This window comes from Stegostoma tigrinum, chromosome 45, assembly GCF_030684315.1.
Source record: "Stegostoma tigrinum isolate sSteTig4 chromosome 45, sSteTig4.hap1, whole genome shotgun sequence".
Lineage (NCBI taxonomy): Eukaryota > Metazoa > Chordata > Chondrichthyes > Orectolobiformes > Stegostomatidae > Stegostoma > Stegostoma tigrinum.
The window spans coordinates 2,513,066-2,540,484 of NC_081398.1; the positions used below are offsets into that span (position 1 = coordinate 2,513,066).

At 45.6% G+C, this 27,419-nt stretch overlaps 1 protein-coding gene across 4 annotated transcripts in view; it reads right to left on the reverse strand.

Annotated features, from left to right (window-relative positions):
• Positions 1-1,151: 1,151 nt before the first annotated feature.
• LOC125448742 (RNA-binding protein FXR1-like) overlaps positions 1,152-27,419 on the reverse strand; it is a 64,621-nt gene continuing 38,353 nt past the window's right edge. For 2 of the 4 annotated variants that reach the window (XM_059642546.1, XM_048524235.2), the window contains exons 4-17: positions 27,246-27,317; positions 23,138-23,286; positions 22,509-22,602; positions 21,481-21,597; positions 18,851-19,021; positions 16,967-17,045; positions 14,348-14,457; positions 13,713-13,799; positions 9,441-9,621; positions 8,527-8,742; positions 5,688-5,888; positions 4,532-4,630; positions 3,967-4,076; positions 1,152-3,146 (exon numbers count right to left, since the gene is read on the reverse strand). In XM_059642546.1, the coding sequence (XP_059498529.1) occupies positions 2,991-3,146; positions 3,967-4,076; positions 4,532-4,630; positions 5,688-5,888; positions 8,527-8,742; positions 9,441-9,621; positions 13,713-13,799; positions 14,348-14,457; positions 16,967-17,045; positions 18,851-19,021; positions 21,481-21,597; positions 22,509-22,602; positions 23,138-23,286; positions 27,246-27,317 (1,842 nt within the window). In that variant the 3' untranslated portion in view covers positions 1,152-2,990. The remainder of the gene's footprint in view (positions 3,147-3,966; positions 4,077-4,531; positions 4,631-5,687; positions 5,889-8,526; positions 8,743-9,440; positions 9,622-13,712; positions 13,800-14,347; positions 14,458-16,966; positions 17,046-18,850; positions 19,022-21,480; positions 21,598-22,508; positions 22,603-23,137; positions 23,287-27,245; positions 27,318-27,419) is intronic. The other 2 variants (XM_059642548.1, XM_059642547.1) reach the window with 2 other exon arrangements.

Sequence of the window (27,419 nt, forward strand, 5' to 3'; positions counted from 1 at the left end):
GTTAAATAACTCATCAGCACCAATCCCTCAAGGGTCATCCAAACTTTGGAGGGCTGCATGCAGCCCTCCAATCAGCAGAAATATCTGCATTCCTTCAATCTCAACTTCAAGGGCACCAAAGGCCACGGTAGCTTCAGTTCTGAGCCCTTGCCAAAATTTCTTCCGAGCTGCTAAAATCAGATTGTTCTTGAAAACATCCTGGGTGTTCTTGCAGCATCATAGGAGCAGGAAGTCTGACGTTTTGGGCCTAGACCCTTCACCTAGGCCCGAAACGTCAGCCTTCCTGCTTGGCCTGCTGTGTTCATCCAGCTCTACACCTTGTTATCTTGGATTCTCCAGCATCGGCAGTTCCTGCTTTCTCTGGGTGCTCTTGTGCATGAATCACAAGGAGTTGGTTTGCAGCTGCAACAGGTAATTAGGAAGGCAAATGGAATATTGTCCTCCGTTGCGAGAGGGATGGAATTAAAAACAGGGAGGTTATGCTGCAGCTGTACAGGGTTCTGGTGAGGCCACACCTGGAGGACTGTGTACAGTTCTGGTCTCCTTACTTGAGAAAGGATATTACTGGCACTGGAGTGGGTTCACGAGGTTGAGAGGGTTGGCTTGTGGAGGAGATTGAGCAGACTGAGCCTATGCTCAGTGAAATTTAGAAGAATGAGGGAGGGATCTTATGGAAACAAAATTATGCAGGGAGGTTATTTGCACTGGGCAGTGAAACTAGAACTGGGGGGCACAGCCTCAAAATAACAGGGGAGCAGATTTAGGACTGAGTTGAGGAGCAACTTTTCTCAAAGGGCTGTGAATCTGTGGGATTCCCTGCCCAGTGAGACTGTTGAGACTGCCTTAAAAACATTTAACAAGGAAAAGATTTTTAAACAGGAAAGGAATCAAGGTTTATGGAGATCAGGTGGGTGAATGGAGCAGAGTCCATGAAAATCTCAACCATGATCTTACTGTGTGACAGAACAGGCCTGGTGGGGCCAAAGGGCCTGCTCCTGCTCCTATTTCTTATGTTCTTATTCCTAAAATGCACTCTGGAGAGGTTTTCAACCGACTACATCCGAGCCAAAGGTGGATGTAAACCCAAGGGCCTGTGCTTTCAGGCTTCAAGTAGCAAAGTTGAAACAATGACCAAAGAAACAGTTCAGCCATTTAGAAGATGGAAGATCAAACTTTATTTTGGAACTACTTGCATACAAAGAAAACATATTGCACATCAACCAAAAAGAAACAATTTTTTTTTAAAAAAAAGAAAAACTAAAAAGGACAAAAACATTCGTAGTTTGGGATCTCATACACAAGACAGTTCAGAGACAGGAAACCAACCCCCTTCTACAGTCAGAGCCAACCAACTTGTGGCACTATCCAGGTTTCCCCATTAAACAACCAGAGTGTACGATACAGATCCAAATTGACACCGTAACGCAGTTTCAAATATCCTTCAAACTGTTGAAGATGCACGGTGGGCAAAATTATTTTTAAAAATTTCAACACAGAAACAAAAATTACTTCATTCGTGGTAGCAAACTGGCAACCTAGACATGCGCACACCTGCAGGGCAGAAAGTCTCACACCGGGCACCTTGCCAACTTTCGAGCATTTGAATAACTTGTTCCTCTTAAATTGCTCTCATTTGCAGGAAAACTGGCTGCTGCTGACCATCCAGTTGCTGCAATGACTCCTGCTCTGGTCCGCTCAACATCAGGCAGGGCCAACTTGTCAAGAAGCCCCCATTGGGTTAGAAGGCTGTCACAGACTGTGCTGTGATAACCCAGCCCTGTTCCCTACTCCTAAGCAAACCAGGCTGGTACTGCCTACACCTTTAGTCACCCCTCCACCAGAACAAGGAGCCTACTGGCTCCGAGTCTGGCTGCTGCCATCAGCGAGGAGCTGTGTGCGCGTTTTGTAACTAGAGTCATGAAGTAATTTAAAAGAAAAGAATAATTAATGTTAGATTATTTTTGCCATTTGAAGTCTCATGATCACACGCACTAGCCATCCTCCTGCAGCACAACAGGTAACAAGTATCAAAAACAGCTGCTTGGGCTCAGTGTCATACACTCGCACTGAAGAAATGTGGGCATTAGGGTTAGTGTGATACAAGGCTATAGAGAGTTCGGTTTTTAAATACTGTACAGTGAAAATAAATTAACCTTTTAAATGAAGCTGCTTTGTCCAACGTTCTTGACAATCCTCTCTCCTCTGCAATCTCTGGAGCCTCCTTACTTTTCACTCAGTCCTTCTTCATGCTCCTCTCTACCTCTTTCCCTTCCAGTGTTTTCTTCTTACATTCGAATCAGCAATGACTGAATCATTTCTGCTTTTATTTATTTTTCTCCCCCCAGTTATACTCGTTGTTCCTTTTTTTAATGATTTTACTAATCAGTGCAAGTAATACAGACTGCATTATTTTATACAGTGTCTCCTTACCAGAAGTGGTTGCATACTCAAGTTTCCTTTTTTTGCGATTTTTTTCCCTGTAGAATTTTAAATGTTTTCTTTTGAAACATACAGCTTTTAAGTAACCGACATCCTTCCTTCACACACTCTACCAGACTTGTTCTGATCTATCCATCTTCAGCTTCTATAACCAAACCTCATATTTAAATATATCAGTCACTGACCTGCGCCATCAAAACATCAGAAAACAAAATCCCACAGTTTTCTTTTACACTGTTAGAAGGCACAACATCTTTATTTAAATGGGTTTTTTGTTTTTTTTTTGCTTTTTTAAATGTGTATTTTTTTTTAATTCCTCGAACTTTTTAATTAAATGTCAAAAAACAGATACACAGATATATGTTGAACACCTCCCCTCAAACCTCTGTCCAGTGCTGAGGGTAAGGGGAGGGCAAGTGCTGTGTCGAGTCGGGTATTGGTAAGTAGTTACGTAGTATTCAGGTTTCCTATCTTTGGCAAGCTTTGACAAGCACTATTGAATAAACATGATGCAAGCGGGACTGAGATTCAAGGGTGGAGGCTGTGGCATTTTATGAAACACCGTTGACCACAGCCTGCTGCTTGATGGTGGCACCGGCTCTCCCACACTCCTGGGAGCTGCCCGCTGTCTTGGTGGCGCTGTCGCTCAGACTATTGGTGGGGCCGTTGGGCACGGCACTGGGCTCGTCACTGGGGTCCACCCGCTCCTGAGGGAGGCCAAGCACAAACACACCATGACTGCATTCCACCCGGCCACTGACGTCTTGGCTCTTCCTACGAGCCTGCGATGGTTCCGAAAAGTCTCCCACTACCTTGGTCAGCCAGATTCCACTCTCTTTGCAGAAAACCTTTCCCTGATTAGCTGGGACATAATATTGTGAAGGGCCATCAACCCACAGTCACAAACTGAACTCTCATGGCCATCTTACAAACTCTCCCTTATCATGACAGAGGGGTCTGGCACTGCAACAGTACAGGCAAAGCTGACATGAGCAGAGTCCTCAGTGGAAGTACATTAGAGGATTAGAACAGTCACAACACTGCCTCAAGAGGTAATGCCACGTTCTAATCAGTGTACAACCCAGAGCTCAAACAAACAAAAAGGAAAAATGTTTGCATGCAAGATACTCCAATCCACAATGTATTGCCTCGACAAGCAATTCTAACGAAGGATCACCGAAGCTGAAATATTGTCTCAGACTTCTCTCCACAGATGCTGCCAGACCCAGCTGAGCTTTTCCAGTAATTTCTGTTTCCTCCTCAAGGAGGAGATTCAACGAGGGACAAAGAAAAAAGGTTTACAAAAAGAAAAAAGAAAAATTTGGCAGGGACTGGGAACAGTTCTGGGAGTGAGCACAGATGTTGGGCAGTATGGCCATCTCCTACAGGACAGCATCCAGCTATTTATTCTCTGCCGAGCCCAGTAAGTGTCATGGCTATGTAACACTGACCACTAAGGCTGTCCCAGTTATTTTCACACTAACATAACTGAGCAGTCAAGGGGGTGGTACTCAGGAGAGAACTTACCAGTTGTTTTTCCTTCGGCTCCTGCTCAGGGGCTCCCTCGGATTGTTCTTTTTGCGAGACACACTGTCTGCTCTGCGACTCGGCACGAGAAATATAATCGGCCACTGTAACTGAGGTAACAGACATCTTAGAACGTCAATCACCCACTTCCCAGAGCCCACAACAGCTGGGACTGCTCCTCTTGGAGCAGGAAGGGGCAGGGAAGATTTAGCGGGGCAGGGAAGATTTAGCAGAGCTGTTCAACATTATGTGGGACTTTGGGGAGAAAGAATCTGCTGTTACAGGAAGGTTGGACACATTGGAGAGAGAAAAAAAGGGGAAAAGATGTTGTCAGAGCTTCTGTGAGCTGGAACATGTTGCCTGAAAGGAAGGCAGGTGGGACCAGATTCAGAATGAACTGTTCAAAGGGGAGAGATATGCATGCACAGGGGGATTGAGTGAGAGGCTGGGGGCAGTGGGAATGGCCGGCTCAGCTCAAAGAGCTGGTACCAACACGAAGGGCCAAGCGACCTCTTTCTGCACAGGATCAGCGTCTGACGTGCTAAAGAAGAAACCAACTTCTCACCTGGCTGCCTGTCTCGGCTCAGGGAACCGTCCAGTCTGTTTCCACGATTGCGGCGCCGCCGGCTCCGGTTCCTTCGGGGAGGTCGCCCCTCGCTTTCGTCTGCGGGGGCGGGGTACAAAACAGTTCAGTCCAATCTCAGCCATGGCCAAGCATCTTGCTCCACAATACCCAGATATGACACCTTTCCAGGCCTGTCTTCACATCCCTGACTTTAGAATCGGTTTCTCCAGTAAGACTGTTGCCTTCATTATTCTGACATTGTGTCCCCACCGCCGGCACTGGCTGTCATCAAATTAGTCAGTAAATCCCCTGTTTCTTCCTTCATTAGAAGTAATTTAATGTTAAAGCCACCCAATCACCTTCAGCTAACAAGAAAAAGTGCTTTCAATCGTATTGACGAGCCAATGAAAATCTCCACACTTCTATCCAATCCGTCAACATTAAAAAACAAAACAGAATCCCACTCTTGGGTTGGATACCCAACATACCTGCAATGTTAGAAGCACAAAACGGCCCTCCGTTTGATCTCAGGCCGACTCAACTGCTGTGCTGCTGCTTCTGGGATCTTGCCATGCACAATTTGGCTGCCGGGTGTCCCATGCGACAAGTGACTGTGAATCTTTTACATGGCCCCACTATCACACTTTAGGAAGGGTACCAAGACCGTAAGGCCTTAAAGGGGAGGGGATTTACCAGGACTGAACCCAGCTCGAGGGGCTTCACATGGAGAATGTAAAGCAGTGATTTAACGGAGGGGGTTGAAAACCTGAGGGATCCTGCTGTGTCTTTGTTTTGCCAGTTGGGTCAGTAACCAGAGGGATGCAGACTGATGGGAATTAACAAAGAGCTTATGGGGCAGAGGAGGTTTTTTTTTTAAAGAAAGTGGTTACAATCTGGAACTTGATGTCTGAAAGGATAGTGGAAGCAGATTTGGACATTTCCAATCAAAAAGGTAACTGGAAAAATACTTCAGGGGGAAGCTTTGCTGGACTATCGGGAAGAATAGAGGACGAGGGGCTAATTGGATAATCTTGTAAAAGCTCTGAACAGCTTCCTTTCACAGGGTTTCATTCTAGGATTCCCACTGGTGAAGAGTTCCTGCACCAGACCCCCAGCCGTCATTCCTCACAGCGAGCAAACTGCCTGGCACACATACCCACACCATTCTCATTGACAGACGCAGTGTCGGACTCCACAACCCCATCCATCATGGTGGCATCATCATCGGTGCGGCGTCTGCGAGACCTACGGCGCCGGCTCATGTTAGCGTGTGACTCACTGGCATCCGTGTCGCCGGCTTGATCAGTTTCGGCGTTCTCCAGCAGGCTGTAGGGATTGCTGTCAGGATCCTTCAGCACTGGAACAGGAGCAGGCACACAATGAGACGCTGAGCGCCACAGGAGAAAGATGACAAGCCTTTGCTGTTGATTCGCACCTCAAACATTTGTGATTGAAGTTCAGCCCACACCCCAGCCTGAATTTAGCCACAGTCCCAGGCCAATGTCATTGCACTGGTTAAATAGAAAAGCCTCACCCTCGTGCTCCAAGGTGATCTGTCCGTTCCATCTGTCTGCTTCAAGCAGAAGGTTTTCTGCAGTTTGTATTCTGATTCAAGCCTCTTTCCTCTTGAAACCCCATCACCACTGTCTCTGTACTGAACAACTCTAACAAAAGCCCTGCAGGATCACAGGGAATAAATTGCAGCGACAGTACTGCATGCTGGAAGTGGTATCTTTTCAGGTGACCTCTTAGATTTATTGCTAAGGTGAACGAGCGAGAGGTCCAAGCCACTATCTCCCTCAACTAGATGATCTGGATCGTCAGCACTTTGCTGACTGTGGGATTATGCCATGTGTAAGTGGCTACAATTCAAAACCTTCATTGCCTGCAGAGGGTGTTGGGATATGCTGCGGTGGTGCATAGTGCCAAGGAAATGAGAGCTTTCTGTCTTTAAAGACTATTTCACCCCCAACCTGCACTACTCTCAGCAAACAGCTTTTACTGACAACCAGCTTGAAAAAGGTCAGAGAGCTGTGTCTATAAATGCGCCGGCTCTGGTTGCTAATTACAGGCCGCCAGGTAGAACGGGCATCAAGGTTAATGGGTCTCTCTCTGTGAGGACCTCTTTATCCACAGGAGCAAGCCCAGGTTCTAAAGGGGGACACCAAATCATTTAACCTCCTCACATCTGCCAAAGTGACCAAAGTATAATGTGATGAACAATCTGAACTGGCTCTACACCCTTTCAAACATAAAATCACTTACAACATTCAGCCTGAAGAGGCAGTCTACACCAGGGAATGGATTATAGGAACATTCCTTTAGCATAAGCAGTGTGTTCAAAGCCTGTCCTCAAACTCTACTGAGCTCATTCCAACTCAACTCCCTCACTGAAAAGGCTATCACTCACTCCTGATACTTTCAAACTGTCACCCTTAGCCTCGAGTGCCTAAAGGGGATTGTCCCAGAATATTTCACAGGTACCAGCTGACTGAAATGCTGTTCCTGAAGGCTTCCTTTCCTATGACTGCTACCTGTAGGTGAAGCAGAGCAGGAAGAAAGCAGACATCAATCTCGAGTGATGGGAAGCAACTGCCTATCTCGAGACAGCTGTGCAGGACAGAAAGCGAGGCAGCCTGCCCAAACTGAATAAGCAGCTTTTTTTAAAAAAATTTCCTCCAGGCAGTCTCAGCCAGCACAATCTTCCCACAACCCTTCCTTCACTCCCAGTTAATGGTGTATACAGGCTTCTCCCTCCTACCGTAAGACACAGGAGTGGAAGTAAGGCCATTCGGCCCATCCAGTCCACTCCGCCATTTAAATCATGGGTGATGGGCATTTTAGCTCCACTTCCCTGCACTCTCCCCGTAGCCCTTGATTGCTGAGATCAAGAATTTGTCGATCTCTGCCTTGAAGGCATCCAATGTCCCCGCCTCCACTGCACTCTGCAGCAATGAATTCCACAAGCCCACCACTCTCTGGCTGAAGAAATGTCGTCTCATTTCTGTTTTAAATTTACCCCCTCTAATTTTAAGGCTGTGCCCACGGGTCCTAGTCTCCGTGCCGAATGGAAACAACTTCCCAGCATCCACCCCTTCTAAGCCATACATTATCTTGTAAGTTTCTATTAGATCTCCCCTCAACCTTCTAAACTCTAATAAGTACAATCCCAGGATCCTTAGCCGTTCATCAGACGTTAAACCTACCATTCCAGGGATCATCCGTGTGAATCTCCGCTGGACACGCTCCAGCGCCAGTATGTCCTTCCTGAGGTGTGGGGCCCAAAATTGGACACAGTATTCTAAATGGGCCCTAACTAGAGCTTTATAAAGCCTCAGAAGCACATCGCTGTTCTCGTTCCAGCTAGACCCCAAAGTGTCTGCTTCATCTCCCTGAACAACCCTACCCTCACTCTTAGCGACAGACTGTTCACAATCAGAAAGGAACAGGCGACATCACAGACAGATCTCCCTGACCCTCCTCAGTGAGGCAGTCTGACTTCACTACAAAAACAGGGAGATGATATCACTGACTGCATTAACATACTGGCTAAATTACGCTGTGGATGATTGCTCCAGGTCCGTACAAAAACTGGTACCCACTGGAGAGCAAGAAATACATTTCTTCTATTTTAACAGATCACTGTGACCTCCCAGAAGATAAAGGGCAGCTGAAGCATGGCACCACCCTCATCTGTAGGTATCCAACTCAACCAGCACATTGGCTAGGGACAGAATCAACATCACTGGGGCAAAATGTTGCTACTCCCTCCCCTACACCATTGCTGGGGGTATCCCCACATCTCTCAGACTCCAGCAGCTCACCACCACCTTTCAAGGGCCTCTCAGGGGCAAACACCAGCCCATGTTCAAGTCAAAACAAAAGTATGTGTCACACAGTGAAAACGAACTAGATTCTAACCTTCTATTACGCCCTTTTTAAAAGGGAGTGATCAAGAACAGGAGGATGCTACTTCAGTTACCAGCTCAACATACCAGCACTGATCGATGATGTCCCACCTCTGCCTCCTCCACGTCCTCTCCCAGAGGGAGGACCTCCGCGTCCACGGCCTCCGGCTGGCCTCCTCCGGTTAGGATCTGATCCCTGCCTGCGATCCCGATCCTCATCGGCCTGGCCCAACGACCAGTCACTCAGCTCGTCCCTGCGCTCTGATTCGGTCTCGGAAGCATTGGAGAAGTCAGAGTTGTTGTCTGCAGGGAGGATAGGTTGGAGGTTAATGGAGTGTGCTTTGCGGCATGCTTTAAGCTGGTCAAGTATCAGATAGACAAAAACAGAAACTGGTGAAACTCTGGTCTGGCAGCACATGTGGGAAGGAAGCAGTGTTAACATTTCTTCTGAAGGATCACCTGGATTCCAGCAGGGCTGCAAGGGAATGGTGTGATGCTATCAAGGCTCACAGGCCATGGTTTGGAATGACAAACAGGTAGCTGATGGAACAGAGGGCAGGGAGGAAGCACAGTGCAAGGAAGGGAAGGAGGGAAAGAGGGAAAGAGAAGAAGCTGGATTACAAGTTATCAATGGATTCAGTGACTGCAAAAACTCATTTCTTTCGAGCCCTTAAGAGGGGGGCAAAGGTGTCCCAACAGACCTCTCAGGAGTGAGAGGTGGAAATTTAGTATAAGGACACAATGGGGCAGGGAATCAAAACATTCAATGGAGGTAAACTTTAACACAAAAAGAGAAACAAGGGCTCTGACAGAATTCCAACAGACGAGGGAGGCAGCAGTTGGGACATACGGCTGTTAGGGGTGGGTACAATTAAAATGAAGAGCTTGTCATCGTGCGGGATTCCTGCTGCACATCATGGTTTATTTTTGAAGGTGAATTAGAGGCTGTACTTTCAAAGGATGTGTTTTGCCCTAAACAATGCCAAGTTACAGATAGGTACCTCGCCTTCCTCGACCTCGGCCGCTGTAGGATCTCGAGCTGTGGATGGAAGAGGCAGTGCTGTCATCCGTCATGTAGCCACGCTCCTTGTCTGCGCGCGTGGACAGCGGACGGTATCCCATGCCAATCTGTCGGAGCTGTTCGTCTATCTGCAGCCTCTCCAATCGGAGCTGTTCTACCTCCTGCAGACAAAGGGACACAGCAAGCCCACACGAGGTTTTCCAGTGGTATAAGCAAGCACGAACAAATTAAACAAGTGGGCACAATGCTTACACACCCTCATCCCACAATTCCTACCCCATGAAGGCCAGAATCATTCACACAGACAGAACCATGTTACCAGTTGTGCCCAGTCATTCTTACATAGCCTCAAAGTGTAAACAACTTTGCCTCAAAACCATGGTCATGATCACTGATCTCATTATTAAAATGCATTTCACAACATTCCCAAGGAGTTAGTAAGAACTGCTGATGCTGGAGTAAGAGATAACAGTGGAGCTGGAGGAACACAGCAGGAAAGCTAACTTATCAGGTCAGGACCCTTCTTTAGAAACGATTTCTGAAGAAGGGTCCAGACCTGAAACATCAGCTTTCCTGCTCCTCTGATGCTGCCAGGCCTGCTGTGTTCATCCAGCTCCACACTTATCAGAACATTCTCAAGGAGTTTTTCTATCAATTAACACTTTAGAACTAATGTAATGCAGGAAATGAGACAGCTAGTTAGCACACAACAGGCTAGTTTAGTTGCTGCTTGTGGAATAATTACTGCCTTGGTACATTTAGCAGGCCCCCAGGCCCCTGTGAGAACATGCTGCAGGACCTTTTACATCCACTTGAGGGATACCTCATCTTAAAGACAGCACATTGCTTTCAGTACTGCAGCAGTGCTAACCTGGATTTACAGTGTTCAACGCTCTGAAGTAGGACTCAGATTCCACTGTGATACAGTACAGTGTCTCCCACCAAGCCAATAAATACAGATCAAAAGTGGGACCCTAACATTGTTGCCTCCTAGCTCCCTCCAACCCTCAACACAACTTGTATTGTGATGATACCGATCCCACTTCACTGCCTCCTGAATGGGCCCCTGTTCCTGAAGCATCTTGATTTAGTACAAATTTGGAGCATAAATTCTGAAGTACTGCATCCATTTCTGGTCGCCCTGTTATAGAAAAGATATCAAGCTGGACAAGGCATTTATTACAATGCTGCTGGGAATGGAGTGTCTGAGTTATAAGGAGAGGCTGCATTGGCAGAGTCTTTCTCCCCTGGAGTATAGGAGGCTGAGAGGTGACCTTATAGAAGCTTTAGGATCTGAGAGGTATTGGGGTGGGTGGTGGTTTGGGGGAGGGGGGGGGGGTGGTTGGTTTAAAAACTGGGGGGAAATTTCTTAAGGAGACAGGAGAAAGATTTAAAAAAGGACACGATGGGAAGTGAACAGCTTCTGAATTAAAACCATTAGCCTTTTTACCCAAGAAATATACAGCACCACTCAACCCAGAACCAAACTGAGTCAGTACTACACAAAGCGTAGTGATTGTGACCACGCTGTTAATCATAGACCACACACCCCCAGCAAGGAATCACATGGCAAAGCGACGTGATGCAATTTCTTTGCATTTTGTCAGTGTCATAAGCTACAAAGATGCACAATTCAATGATTGCTGTTAGTCAGGAACACTGACAAGCTGCAGACGCAGAGGGGAACATTGTAATCTGGTTAATGGGAGGCTGCGGTTTAATGGTATGGCCTGCTGGGGGCACAGCTGCCTTTCTGACAGCCAAGAGCACTCCAAGGTGTTTCCAGAATTCGGTGTAGTGCACGTGTTGATACGAAACAAAACAAGACAGCTGCAGCAATATAACAAGCAGCCACTGAGCAACACTGTGGGACAGATCCACAAAAAGGGCTTACAACATTGTACACAGACAGCCCAGTACCACTTCACACTTAGTGGGAGAGCCTCTTCCACTGCTGATCTGACTGATTCTTTCCAAAAATACTCAGTGTCTGGATTATTTAATATAAAATTGGCAGTCCACTGATTTTGTTCATTCACTCCCAAAAAGAGAAGCCTCATGTTTATTTCTGTTGCACAAGTTCAGGGGAGGGGTAAGTGGTTTAGATAAACAATGAAAGTCATTCAGAATCAGTTAACAGCGGTAATAAAAATCCCCACATTTCAGAGGAAGACAGTGGAGGAAGGGAGAATGTTTAGAATTTCTGACTGAAGTTTACATTGAATGAAAAAAATGTGACTGCTGCTCATTGCTCCTATTATGGAGAGGTCCACATGCCCGATAACACCTCCTGAGATGTGCAGGCTCACATTTGCTGGGCACACGCCTGTATGAGCTGCAAACACTGTCCAATCCAATTCTGCCAGAAATCCACAAAGGCACATTTACCAGAGGTTTATCGAGAATCTGTACACTTCTCTTGCAGCGGTCACCCTCCCCAGCCAGCCAGGGAGCCACTGCTATCCACAGATTAGCTAGTTATAAACCACCCTGTTTAGATTGTGCAGCATACCAGGCTATTGACTAAAGACTCAAAACAACAAGAGAAAATCTGCAAGTGAGGGGGAAATCAGAAATAGAACAAAGTTGGAATGCACCGAGTCCGAAGAGGCTACTGGAACACAGTCAACACTTTCAGATGCTGACTGATCCACGGATTTTCACCCGACAGGCTCCCATGGTTCTCTTGCTGAAAGTCAGAGCTGCCAGCTGAAGGGGGTGGAACTTTTCCCATGGTCCTACGCAATAGCTTGAGCCCCAAACCATCCCACAGAAAAGGGTGGAGAGATTTGCCTGGTCATTACAGTACTGCTTTTTGTGGGATCTTACTACGCACCAGTTGGTCACCACATTTGTGATGTTAAACAGCGATTACACATTTTCAAAAAGCACTTAGATAACAAGGTGTGGAGCTGGATGAATACAGCGCACACTGGCTATGGAGGACAATAGGTCATCCCAGGATGAAGGAAGGTGCTATAGAAACACAGCTTGTTTCACATTTGGTGTTGAATTTCAATTCAGACAACAAGAGTCCAACCGTTTACCACATTTTCGACTGCACTACACCCAAACATTATTGATGGAACAATCCCAGATATCACCGAGCAAGTGGCCCATTCAAAACACAGCAATGGGGGTGGTCGAAGGAGTTTGAACCATCAGCAGCTTGAGCTGCAGAAGCGGCTGGAAGTCAGATGGAATAAATATTACAACATTATAGGCAGCAACAGGAGGTGACATACCTGCAGGTAAGTATCGCTGAGCTAGGGAGTTTGCTGTTTATCAGCGGGTGTAGGGATAGGAATGCAACATCATAAACAACCACATAATGCAGCTCCCCCTCCTGAGGGGGCCAACACCAAATCAGAGACTACATCTCTACTGGGAGCACTGCCAGAGGTCATGGCACTGTTGTATTTAGACATGCAAGTGATGAGCATGGAGAAATCATTCCTGGGCCACGCAAATACCAGATACTTACTTATCAAATATCACAAAAACAGAGGCCGGGGACAGGTTATGGAAGGACGAAGAGTTGTAAATTAGTCTGTTGACCACCTGCACTCAACCAACATATCTTCAACATCTAATACACACTTGGGCACTGTCAGGTTTGTGTACTGCTCATTCACTGCTGCCCTGCTCCAGGCCATTTGTGGGTTTAGTGTGAGGCACTTATTGTAGAACCAAACCACTCCCACTTGCACAAACGTCCTCGAGTAGGAGGAATATGCATACTAGATACAATTATATAAGCCATTCAACCTATCTCGAGCATACAGCCCGTAGCCTCTCACACCCCCTCTCCTGTTTCCTGAATCTCTAGAGCACTTTCCCCCTTTTGAAATATTTACCCAAGTGTCTCGAAACTGTGCAGACAGTATTTCAGATCACAACTCGGTACAAGATAGCTCTGAACTATATGCTCCTGTTTTGCCTTTCTGTATTCATGGTTAATCAGCATTCCTGTAGTGGAAAATAGTTTCTCTATTGACTGAGCTCCTCAATTGATTCTTCAGTTTCTATATCAGGGCGTACAGCTGTAAGATTGCAATTGATGGAGAGAGAAGACAAATGCACCTTGTTAATGCATTTTAGAAAAGACAGTGAAGTTTCCAGGTCTCGGGCAGAAACCCTGGACCACACTAGAGTATTACTCACTACCTGTTTCCACTCCCCGAACCCATTCCCAAATTCTGTCCAACAGTGAATAAAGAAGAAACAACTTGCCAAATGGTTTAACAATTACCATCAGATAGGACAGGTGATACTCCAGCAGCACTTGAGCATTCACTAGATTCTCCTTGGTGCCAACAAATGTGAAAGGAACCATACCCTGCAAGACAGAAGGCAACACTGTAAAGACGATGAGTCATTGTCTACTGCTACCGGATGTTCAGCAAGTTCCAGAGACTAACTGGGGGAAAGAGCTCAGGGTTTGGGTGGTCAATACGCTGACCTGCAGTCATCAGGGATCACACTACTGGCTCAGGAAGTACATCTTTCATACGTCAATCCACAGCAAAATCACACTAGGGTCATCTGAAAGAGTCTCTGCAAACATGTAGTTTGGATCTCTAGAGCATGCCCACATCAGGAATGCATAGCTGAAAAGCCACAGACAGACTTGGAAGGATTCTGGGACTTCTGGAGTGCCATGATGCTTTAGGGAAACCGCTGGATAATAGGAACCATGTTCCATGTAGCAGGAATCCAGGGTTACTTTACACTCTGGTTTGAGGGTACACTAGGCAAGTCACTCGCTGGGAATCTGGTCCTCAAGAAAGCTTCATGATTAAGGTCACCTTACGATCAAACCAGAGAGGATATTCACATAGTAACATTCCCACTGGAACCCAACAGGGATGACACTGAAGCACTGACCTCTTCCCTGGGCAGTCTCTTGTCATTGTCTCCTTCAATCCGAACCCTCACCACACCAGACTTGTCCACAATCTCCTGAATTACTTTCCCATTCTTGCCAATCACTTTGCCTGTATTGCAAGGAGACATGAACAAGTATTAGCTGGTTACAAGTTACTGTTTAAAAGGTAAAACCCCAAGATATTAAATGGCTTTTGTTTTGTTTAAAATACCTGGTACTCGGAATCCACTGCTGGTTTGATGTGAGGAAGGACTATGCCATTTTTCAGTATTAAACCAGAGGGCTGTGTCTAGACTGGCAGAGTTAGCAGGGCAATCGTCTTACTGCAGGTATCAAGTTTTAATCAGACAGTGAAGTTCCACTGCCACTAAACTCTCAGTCAGCCCACACATCCGGGCTTAAGGGCAAACAAGACATTAGTACAGCTGCAGACAAACACTGAGTCAGCGGACAAAACTGGCAGATGGAGCGAGTTCAGTGTGAGGAACTACGAGCCCACCCTAAACCCAAGAGTGAATGAGGAGATTCTTTGTTGGCAGACATGGGCTGGGATTGGAGAGAAGAGGAGGCAGTCCTCTAGGGTGCCCCAAGTAGAGATCAAAGCCAGTGGACAAGCATCTAAATAAATAAATTACCGAAACATTGACCTTTATCTGAAGGTGAAAGAAATGCAAAGGCAAGATGAAACATTACACAGCTCTGGGTAGGCACTGTCTGGAGAAACTCATCAGCATGGATGATGGCAGTATCACCCAATTAATAATGCAGAGGTTTAGGCTAACAGGCCCATTGGTTCGAATCCTACCACAACACATGGTTAGGCAGCTGATAGTTAGAAAAACCCAGCTGGTTTAAGAAATCTGCTGTCTTTACCTAGACTACAAACCCACAGCAATGCGGTTAATTCTCAACTGCCCTCTGGAATGGCAGAGTACACCAGGGGCAATTACAGGTGGGTAATAAGTGCTGGCTTTGTCAGCTGATGCCCACATCACATGAAATAGTTAAAAACCACTGAAATCAGTCTGGGCAACACTTTGGGTGGGGTATGTGGGCCATGGAAGGATGACCTAATGAGGGTATTAGAGCTGAGCTGAAAGTAGTTAATAGACTAAATAACCCTAAGACATAGCAGCTGAATTAGACCATAGGGCCCATCAAGTCTGCTCTGCCATTCGATAAGGACTGATGCTTTTCAACCCCATGCTCCTGTCTTCAATGTAACCTTTGATTTACTTACTCAAACTTTGTTTCAAATATTCTGACTTGGTCAATATATCTAAGAAAGTGTTTCTCATACGTAAACTAAGATTGTGTTAATAGGCAACATGGCCTCACAAAGCACTGTGGAAGGAGAGAGCTGAAACCCTTCTGCTTGGACCCTTCATTGTTCAAAATGTACCCCGATCAATGTTCACAGCACAGTGGTGGGAACAACTCATGGCAGACTGGAAACAGAAACAGGAATTCTGGTTTGTTTGGTTGAATGCTATATCTGATGGTGTCTTCCCTCAATAACCCAGGAGTATCCAACGGCTCGGAGCAAGACCACATCACAATCACTGAAGTAGGAAGACAAACAGCAATAGGCCATTTTACCATACGTGAACAATAAACTACATTTACCTGCTATTGTTATATATCCCGTCCTTACGGAAACCATTTTCTTTGGTCTGAAAAAGTACCAACTATCCAACAGTCAGTTAGTTTTAGGAGCGAGTTCCAGATTTACACCACCTTTTGTTGTCTGGGAAAGACAGACAGTTTCCTGGTTTGATAGCTATCATACAGAGGGAAGTTACTGAGCCTGATGCCAAGGTGGGGAGATGGCGATGGCAGCAGAACCTTAAAATCCCAGTCAGGTTGTTCAGGGGATGACAGGAAGCGTAGCTGCGCAGGAGGCGGCTGGAGGAGCTGAAAAGCATCTTTCCATTATGGTGTGAATCAATGCCAATTGTCATAAAAGGAAGAATATGACAAGCAATGGGTAGCACAGTGGCTCTGGGGTTAGCACTGCTGCCTCCCTGCCAGGGGCCCGGGTTCGATCCCACCCTCAGGCGACTGTGCCAATGCCAAACTTTCTCTGTATCTGCGTGTTTCCACTGGGTCTTCCACTTTCCTCCCACAGTCCAAAAGATGCACAGGTCAGGGTGGATTGGCCATGCCAAAATTGTCCTACAGGGTCTAAGGATGTGCACATTAGGTGCATTTGCCATGGGAAATACAGGAATAGGAAAAAGGGAGGTGGATTGGGGTAGAATGCTGTTTGGAAGGTTGGTGTACATGCAACAGGCAGAATGGCCTGCTTCCACAGAACAGAAAACAGATGCTAACAAAGGCAGTGGTGTAATTCTGATCCTTACCCGCCTAGCTTCCTGCCATTCCTTGTTCACTGAAGTGATCACAACTGGGCACATTTTTTGTTATTCACTAACCTAATTCCCTCAAGTGGCTGTCTGTGACTACTAACAGATTCAGTGGTACAGCCATCACAATTCACTACCTGCTATCAATTCTTCAATGAGCTGTTCGTGAACACAGCTCAATGATAAAGGCAGAGCTGCAGGTCAGCTGGCAGGCAGCTGCTAAGTATAGGTGTTATCAGGGACAACACTCACCAACCAAGCTTCGTGGCACTTGGACCGAGTTCTCAGAGAATTCCAGGTAACCCCGAGCCTGTTTTACTGCTTCTGGTGTCTGGAGGAGCAAGGGAAAAAAAAACAATTTATCCAACTGCAAATATAAAAACGGACTTCGTCCCAAATGACCCTCCATCAACTCGGGTGTTTAAGAGTTGGACAATGAAGTACTTACCGGCCAGACTGGATTTGCCCCACTTCTGGTGAACAGGAAACCTTGGCAACTTCCTGCATTGCTGGCTGTTGATCAGTGTTGTAGCTTTACTGGAACAGCTTAACTGAAAAGGAGCTTGCTTTGGAGCATGGGTTTCAGCACCACAACCAGGATCCACTGGCCTTGCTGTACCCAGTCCGTTCAGCTACTCAGTATCGCTCACGTGGCTGAAGACTGACAGCTGTGATGGTGGGGTCTCCCAACAAGGGTCTCATTCTCATCTCAGGCTCAACACGGTTGCTTTGGCCTGGCATGCTCATGCACTTGGCTTCTCCATTAGGAGATGGAGAGGTGTGAGCTTAACCATCCACCACCATTAAATTGTACACAATTGTAGAGCTTTGGATTGGATTCATCCTTGATCTGGCTCTGTCTATAGCATGCTGCTTCTGCTGTTCAGTGTCCACATTAAAATCATTCCATCAGTTTGGCACCTCGCCTAGTACTGCCTTATTATGCTTTCTCTAGACCAGTCCTGGTTCCACGAGGACAAGACACTTGATAGGGTGAGGATATCAACCCATGGAGGTTCCATGTTTGAGAGATATTAAGCCTGTCGTTGCCTGCTTTGTCTTTCTCTCCTTGAAGAAAGGAGTTACAGTTACTATTTTCAGAACCAGATGAAACGGTGGCGTGGAGGCAAGAATCAAAGAACCATGTGCTGGTCATTTCCCACCAATTAAGGTCACGGTCAGATGGCAAAACAGATCAACAAATTGGGAAGGGGCCTAGTAGTCTCCACTTTCCACCTGGTAACCACATACTCATCAGCTGAAGCAGGGCAGGTGGTTTCCTAACCCACGTTTGACCTGATACCATGATTGTAAAGTCAAAATGTTGGCAGTAAGACGTGATTTAAAGGACTGTCACAAGCATACAAATCAGGACATTAGCCCTTTGGGCTTGCTCTGCCACTATGGTTGCTCCACATTCTCGACGGCCCCCGAAAGCTTCCTCAGCCTTCAGTCTTGAGGCAGGGAGCTCCAAAAAGCAATCATTCAGCTTACTGAGTCTGCTCAGTTATTCACGGAGATCACAGCAGATGAATTCTCAACTCCACTTTCCTTCTTTTCCCCAGAACCCTTAATGATTTTTAAAAATCCTGTCATCTCAAATATACTTAAAATACCCAGCCCTCTGCAGTAAAGAATCCCACAGATTCCTCGTGACAGTCTTTCTATACCCAAGATCAGCTTAGTAAATCTTGAGTGGGACTGCCTCCACAGGCAATTTATCATTCCTTAGATAAGGGGGGCCGAAACTGTTACAGCTGTGGTCTGGCCAGCACCTTATGAAGTTTGAGAAATCCCCTTGCATGAAATTCTAATCTTTTTTAGAATAAATGGCCAACATTCCGTTTGCCTTTCTTATTAATATGCTGAGTTTGGATATCATAGACACCTTTGAGTGTCCGTATTTCTCCACTTAAAAATCTGGCAGAACAGATTGCCTCCTGTGCCACATTTACCAAAATCAATTACAAACTATGTATAATCACACTGAATGCATCAATATGTGTTTTGTTTTACACTTTATTTCAAACAACATCACAAGCAATGCTTTATTGTCCTCCAAATATTCAAGTGAAGAAAGCAAAAATACCCTGTGACAAGTATCAGGTTATAACTGACAGTCCTCCTGGCTCTCACCTCTCCATATATTCGGAATGTACACGTGTCCTCATCCAGTTCAATCGCCGTCACCCCAGGTACTTTTCTGGCCTGCTGAATGTTGGCACCGTGTGTTCCAATGGCAAGCCCCATCAGATCCTCCCGGACACGGAACTCCTCCTGGAAAGCAGCTGCCAGCTGCTTGGTGGTCTTCAGGGTCGTCAAGAGGGATTGAGGGGGAATAAAAGAAACAAGCATTAGCTGACAATGGCCCAACATCACACCAAGTTCAAAAGACAGCAAACTGAAAATCCCTCAAAACTTTTAACATAGAACATAGAACATTGCAGCACAGTACAGGCCCTTCGGCCCTCAACGTTGCACCGACCTGTGAAACCAATCTGAAGCCCATCTAACCTCCACTATTCCATTATCATCCATATGTTTATCCAATGACCATTTAAATGCCCTTAAAGTTGGCGAGTCTACTACTGTTGCAGGCAGGGCATTCCATACCCTTACTGCTCTCTGACTAAAGAACCTACCTCTGACATCTGTCCTATACCTATCACCCCTCAATTTAAAGCTGTGCCCCCTTGTGCTAGCCATCACCATCCGAGGAAAAAGGCTCTCACTGTCCACCCTATCTAATCCTCTGATCATCTTATATCCACCTCTGATTTCGCTCCAGATCTGTTGGGCTTTTCCAGCAATTTCCGTTTTAGTTTCAGTGAAAGTTTGTTATTCCCATGAGGCTCTGACCTCAATCACAAAATTACTAAATTTAAGGTGTCATTTCTATTTATTTCCACTGCAGCCACAGACCGTGCTGTAGATGACCCTCGAAGTCTTGTTCTGACATGACATTCATCCTTGGAGGTGGAGTTTCATTCCAGCATGTAGTGAATTACATGGAGAATTATTATGATCTGTCTGACAGTCTTTTGCAATTTATTATCCATAGTCCTATTGGGTAACGACATTTGACATTCAAAAGGCAATCACATTGAAAGAAAATTAATTTCAGAAAATAAAATTTTGGGATACAATGTACAAGTATGATGAAACATGGCATTCTATAGCTATAGCAGGATTGTGGTCATTGGTTCTATACTTTATAGATCAAGACTACTTGCACCTTTCACACACTGGTTACTTAGTCATCAACTTCTCAAGGACAAGCGCAGCAATTTCCAAACAATTATTGGTTTCTCTCTTCTGATTTTTCTTTTTTAATACTGCCCACCAGCCCAGCTGGTCCCCTCCCCCCACTGCACCACACAACCAGCCCAGTTCTTCCCCTGCCCCCATGGCATCCCAAAACCAGCCCAGCCTGTCTCTGCCTCCCTAACCTGTTCTTCCTCTCACCCATCCCTTCCTCCTACCCCAAGCCGCACCTCCATTTCCTACCTACTAACCTCATCCCACCTCCTTGACCCGTCCGTCTTCCCTGGACTGACCTATCCCCTCCCTACCTCCCGACCTATACTCTCCTCTCCACCCATCTTCTTTTCTCTCCATCTTCGGTCCGCCTCCCCCTCTCTCCCTATTTATTCCAGAGCCCTCTCCCCATCCCCCTCTCTGATGAAGGGTCTAGGCCGAAACGTCAACTTTTGTGCTCCTGAGATGCTGCTTGGCCTGCTGTGTTCATCCAGCTTCACACTATTACCTTTCCTTTCTCTTTCTTCTCACTCTTACTTAATTCACTCTCTGGCCCTCTTTTCATCCCCTTGTCTCTCTATATTTCATCAGACTTTTAATTCAGCTAATTTCCTTGGATTTTTTTTGAAAGCTTAATACTCTGTTTCATTCTGTTCTTATTTTCTATGTATGGTTCAGCCTGGTCTCCATCGAGAGCTCTCTCCCCACTGAGTCAGAAGATCAAGTTCCACTGATCCTTAAAAATTTGATACTGTTACTCCAATGCATTATTGAGGAAATGATGTATTGTCAGAGGTGCTGGCTTTTCAATGAGGTGTTCAGGGAAAGGGACAGAGTGAGGTAACTCATGCTGACTGTAGTCAGGCACTGGGACAGGCTTGCTCCCTCATGTCCGAGTGTAGTCAGGGACAGGGGCAGACTCACTCACTGAAGGAAAGTAGTTAGGAGCAGGAAATGAAGGCACAGTCACCTTCAGTCTTCGGACGGTGACAGTGAGAAGTGACTGAGGAGGATCCTGGGGGAAATCGGCTCACTCGAGAACATAGGTTTAAGCTGAGCGGGGAAAGATTGAAAAATTTACCTGAGGGGTAGCTTTTTCTATACAGAGGATAGTGCACATATGGATTGAGCTGCCAGAGGAAGTGGTGGAGGTGGATACAAATTTAAAAAGGATCTGGATGGGTCTATGAGTAGGGAAGGTTTTTTGTTCTTACTGCTTCCTCGGCCCATGAGCTGCCGCTAAGTAGAAGGGTTATAACAGCACTGTCCAATCCACACTATTGAGTCTTTAAAGCAGCCCCAAAATCCTGGCACACAAACTCCTGGAGGCCAGGTAACTTGACAGCCTTCTGCGTGGATGCAGACTGAGGGGGTGGAAAGGTGATGGGATCGGAACAACCAGCTTATTAGCCCAGCCCATACCTACACAGCTGACCGGAAACACATCAAGGCGCAGCATATGCTTGCAGCCTCCGACCCACTCCCTCTCCTCTGCTACCCTCACTCACCTCAAGGTGTTTAGTTGCCTCCTCGTTTCGGGACATCAGCATCAGTTTGGTACGAATACTGCGGAAATGCATATCACTCAGCAAGCCTGCCCGTTTCACAGTTGACTCATTAATAGACTGGAACAAAGGAAAACCATCATTGCTCTCAACTCCTTTGAGATTTACAAGCTGCAACTGCACATTTTAGGTTTCCCTCTTATGGCCACTTGTTCAAGGGTGATAACCCAAGAGAAATATTTTTCATCATGACACCACTGCACTCTGATTTTAATTACTTCACTTCATGCATTCCCCCCGCACCCCCACCCCCCACCAAAGACGTTCCCTTCCATTCTCTCCTCCCCACTCACTTCCTTGGGCTCTGCACTGGCACAAAAACCTGCTAAATCTCTGGCTCATCGACTGAACCCTCCAATGCTGGTTTATTGCTGTTTTATTCCAGATCACTGGAACCTGCAGGATTTCCTACAGCTCCCTAGTTAAGAGGATTGGCAAAAAGGAGAATGCTGCTACAGGACACAAGTCTGTGAAACAATCATCTTTAACTTACACCCCATTAAGCCCCTGTTAAATGTGCTGTGTCTTATGTAACTTTGAGTATTAGGGAGGCGGGTAGGCTCTTATGGCATAGTATCCTTAGCCCTAGGCCAGAAGATCTACATTCAAGATCCATCTACTCAGGAAGGGTGCCTGAGCAAGTTGACCAAAACACCCATTGTGGGACTAGTACACAAGGGAATTTTGAGTGTTGCTTTCTGCTGTGGTTGGCTTCCCATTGCATGACCTAACCAACAACATTTGGAGCAGACTTTCTAGTCCTCCCATTCATGTTCCCTGTGTTTTCAGTGGGAAGTACCCTGGTCTACATACAGACTGGATAAACTTCAGCAGATAATGCTGGTCAAAAGAAATTCATCATCCACAGCAAGACATGAGCAAGGATGGATTCAGGCTACACCTGCAAGTTAGGCGCTGAATAGACAGATTGGCCTGGCAACACATGCTTTGATGTTAGTTTTAGTTCTTACCAAGAGTACCAGCTCGCCGGTGCTGTGGTTGTACACAATGGAGTGGGCTCCAACAGCTTTTTTGAATTCCTTGTGAGCATTCTCGTTTGCACAGCTGCAGAAAGGAAGCACATTTTTGTTTGGGGTAGGGTCATGAGAAAACAGAAGGAAGGAAGAACATACAGAAGAAAATGCCCAGCATCTTTCACAATTTCAGGATGCCCAAAGCTCTCTACAGACAGTGAAATACTTTTGAAGTGTAGCATTATGATAGATGGAGCGTAGCATCACAATCATCCCACGACATCAGTGCTCAAAATGTATTTAACTCCCAAAGTGGCCAATTAAATACCACACATCAGATTTTAAATGCAAGAGAGATAGAGGATTCTTTAATAGACATTAGTTTATCAAATTAAAACTTACTCAATGATAAATAATTGGTGAACGTGATAGGTGGGATCAGATAGAAAATTTTGAGATGGAGATTAATAGAGGAATATTGAGTATGGGAGCTGGATAATGGAACAAAGACAGGCAGATAGAATTAAGATCAGCTATAAATGAAACCTGATGGATAGTTTAAAAGGCATCCTGACCTGATTAGTGTGGTTGGGCTTAACCAGCAAATAGAACAAAACAAGACTCACGCCTCCTTAAGGTCCTCTGGCACTGGGATGGTGTGTTTGTGGAACATGGTCTTGGTGGCAGTCTTGTTAGGATTGACAGGGCGAAGCCTCTCCATGGTGACTATTTCGTTGTATGTGGCATCGCAAGCAGCGTATTCTATCACGTAAAACTAAAATAATAAAAGCAATCTGTACTTAGACTCAATAATCCAAAAGGATTGGTTCAGATATCCTGTACTAATTAGTTTTACTTCAAATAAGACAACACTTAATGATATTGGTGTGAGTGAGTTTGGACGTACACACTTGGAATGTCTTAGTTTATTAAATGAGACACTGATTCGTCAGCCAATGCCAAGAAATGGACCAGAACCACCCCCAAACCCCACAGACAGACACACACACTAGGGACAGTACAAAAAAGATAATAGAGCAGGTGAATGTGTGGCTGAGGAGCTGGTGTAGGGACAGGGACTCACGTTTGGGTCATTGGGACCACTGTAAGGGTACAGGTGACCAGTACGAGGACAGACTACCCGAATTGGAAGGACCAAAAACCTGGTGGTGAGATTTAAACAGTTGGAAAGGGGACACCAAACAGATTGGGAAGTGGAGTCAGAGGCTCGGGCACTATTTAAAACTTGCTCCTTTTCTCTAATCAAGGCACAGAGCAAGGCAAAACTGCATTTCAACATAAAAGGTAAGGTAGATAACTTGGGGAATGGTTGGGAACATAGGACCAGGATACCATAGCTATTACAGAAATGTGGCTCAGGGAAGAACAGGAACTGGCAACTTATTATTCCAGGGTATAAGTGCTATAGGAAGGACAGAAAGAGGGGGGCAAGAGAGGAGGGGGAGTGGTGTTTTTAAATAAGGGTAATATTACTGCTGTACTGGGGAGAATAAATTCTGTAGACACTTCCCAGGAATATGGTGGAATAAGAAACAAGAAAAGGGGTGATCACTTTATTTCGGTTGTATGAGAGGCACCCCCCCCCCCAATAGTTAGTGGGTAACTGAGAAACAAGTTTCTAAGAAGATACCTGCAAAAATAATAGCGTTGTAATGGTAGGGGTTTTAAAAACTTCCAAACGTTGACTGGGGCAGCCATGGTGTTGGGAGTTTGGATAGGGAGTAATTTGTTAAGTGGTGTGCAACAACATTTTCTTATTCTGTAAGTGGATGTACCTAGAAAAGGTGCAAAACTGGGCCTTCACTTGGAAATAAGGCAGGACAGATGACAGGTGTCAGTGGGGGAGCACTTTGAGGACTGTAATTATAATTCTATTAGCTTTAAAATAGTGATGGGAAAAAGACAGACCTGATCTAGGAGAAGGGCAATTTTGATGGCAGCAGGCAAGAACGTTCAGAAGTTGACTGGAAGAGTCTATTCGCAGGTAAAAGGATGGTTGGAGAGTGGGCGGTTTTCAAAAATGACAGAGTTCCTGTTAGTGTGAAGGCCAAGGTTGGTAGGTATAGGGACTGCTGGATGACTAGAGAAATTGAGGATTTAGTTAAGAACAGGGAAACACATGTCAGGTATAGACAGCAGGGATCAAGTGAATCCTGATAAGGCTAGAAAGGCAGAAGGAGTATACTCAACAGGTTAATCAGGACGGCAGAAACAGTACATCAGATTGCATTCTCCTTAACCATATCTGGGCAAAGCTGGGAGATTTGACAAATACGTTAAGGGCCAAACAGTAATTAAGGAGAGAATAGAGTCCCTTAAAGTTCAACAAGGCTAAATATATGTGTGGAACCGCAGGAGATGGGTGAAATACTAAACGAGTATTTCGTGTCAGTATTTACTGTGGAGAAGGATATGGAAGCTAGGGAACTTGGGGGAAATCGTGATTCCTGGGAAAGTGCCTCGATTACAGAAGTAGTGCTGCAGGATGTCTTAAAACATGAAGGTGGATAAATCCCTGGGACCTAAATCAGGTGTTTCCTCGGCTTTGTGGGAAGCAAGAGAAGAGATTGCTCGGCCCCTTACTGAGGCACGTGTGTCAACAATAGCCACAGGTCCGGAGCCAGGAGACTGGAGATTGGCTAATGTGTGTTATTATTTAAGAAGAGTGATCAGGAAATGCTAGAGGACAATGGACGAGTGAGCCTGGCATCAGTGGTGGGGAAAATTAGAGTTTAATTTAGATAAATGTGAGCTGTTGCATTTTAGTAAGGCAAATCAGGACAGGACTTATAAAGTTAATGCTAGGACCCTAGGGAGTGGCGCTGAACAAAGACCTAGGGTGCAGATACATAGTTCCTTGGAAGTGAAGTTGCAGGTAGACAGGGTGGTGAAGGAAGTGTTTGGTACACTTGCCTTTATTGGTCAGTGCATTGAATACAGGAGTGGGGATGTGGCTGTACAGGACATTGGTTAGGCCACTTTTAGAATAACACATTCAACTCTGGTCTCCTGCTTTAGGAAGGATGTTGTGAAACTTGAAAGGGTTCAGAAAAATTTAAGCATGTTGTTCGGGTTGGAAGGCTTGGTCTATAGCTAGAGGCTGAGGAGGTGACCTTAGAGGTTAATAAAATCATTAGGGGTTGGACAGGGTGAATAGGCAAGGTAGTTTTACCCAGGGTAGAAGAGTCCAAAACTAGAGGGCACAGATTTAACATGGGGGGGGGGGCGCAAAGATTTAAAAGGGACCAAGGGACAGCTTTTCACACAAAGGGTGGTGGTGCGTGTCAGGAACGAGCGCCAAGTACGTACAATTGCAACATTTAAAAGGCATCTGGATGGACACAGGAATGGGAAGGGTTTGGAGGATATGGGCCAAACACTGGTAAGTGGGGCTAGATCAGTTTAGGATCTATGGTCGGAAAGGATCTGTTTGTTACACAGCACAGAATGGCTCTACGACAAGTGTGCATTGTACAAAGCTGAAGTTTTGGACCTTCTTCAGAAGTAGTTTCTGAAGGAGGATCTAGGCCAAAATGTCAGCTTTCCTGCTCCTCTGATGCTGCTCAGCCTGTGTTCTCAGCTCGCACCTTGTCATCTCAGATTCTCCAGTTCGTACTATCTCTGAAGCACCCACCTTCTTGACTTGGTACTAAATCACTGTTCCTTCACTGCCACTGGGTCAAAATCCTGGAACTCCTTCTCTAACAGCATTGCACATGTTCCTGTACCAGTAATGGATGACAGCTTATTGCCACCTTTTCTTGGGCAATTAAGGATGGACAATAAACGCTGATCCAAAGCTCACACCCAAACAGCAGCTATTTAAAAAAATGACTAGCTTCAAAGTTAATCAGACTGCACATTTTCAATCACGCACAAATGTACAACCACAAAATACCATCATTTAAGTATCTCATTGAGGACCCAAACATGTAAGGAACAAGGCCACCTTTCCACAAAACACTGAACACATTGAATTTGTCTGAACCAAATGGATTTGACTGCTCAGAATGTGAAGGTGGTGAATCAAATTGGAGATTTGCAACTCTTAGAGCAGCATAATTCAATGGAACCAACAATCTGGGTAATAAAGGTCAAGTGGCCAAAATATTGGCCGCAGGCGGAGGTGAAGCGTGGAAACAAAGAACAACATTTTATGGCATCAATCACATTGATTCTAGGTTCTAAATCAAGAGCTGAAGCCTTCATTATGACGGGCAGGAAGTTGAAACTTACTTGGACAAGTCAATGGCCATTTAGATCAGGCATCACTATGGGTCTGCAATAAGCACCAGAATGGAAAAAACTAAATAAAAATGTATAGAAGGGACTCACTATTTCTACTTTGGTAATCGCCTGGAATTTAGCATTTATACATGTTACTTCCATGTTGTTTCGAAACAAAGAGGCTATGTAACCACCTCAAATGAAAACAAATAGCTGGAGAAGCCCAGCAGTATGGTAGCACTGTGGAGGGAAAGCAGAGTCAACTGTTGGCCCCATGACCTTCTTCAGAATTGTCACTCTGTCAGGTTACCATTAACTCTGCTTTCCTTCTCCAGATGCTGCCAGACTTGTTGGGTTTCTCCCACCTGCTTTGTTTCAGATTTCCAGCAGTTATTTGCTTTTCGGATGTGTTCTGAAAAGCTTCTCCTCGTTCCCTCTGGTTGGATCCTAAAAGAAATCACTGAAACAGCTACAGCAAATACTTACATCTCCTTTCATCATCCGCACACTTGCCATCCACCATCCACATGGTTCGTGTTCGTTAGCTCTGGAGTATACCTGAAATATTACCACACAGTGACTTTGCTCAGTTTTGTTTCAATGGACAAAACAGACTGGGTGATTGCTTTGCAGAACACTTCTGCTCAGTCTGCAAGAATG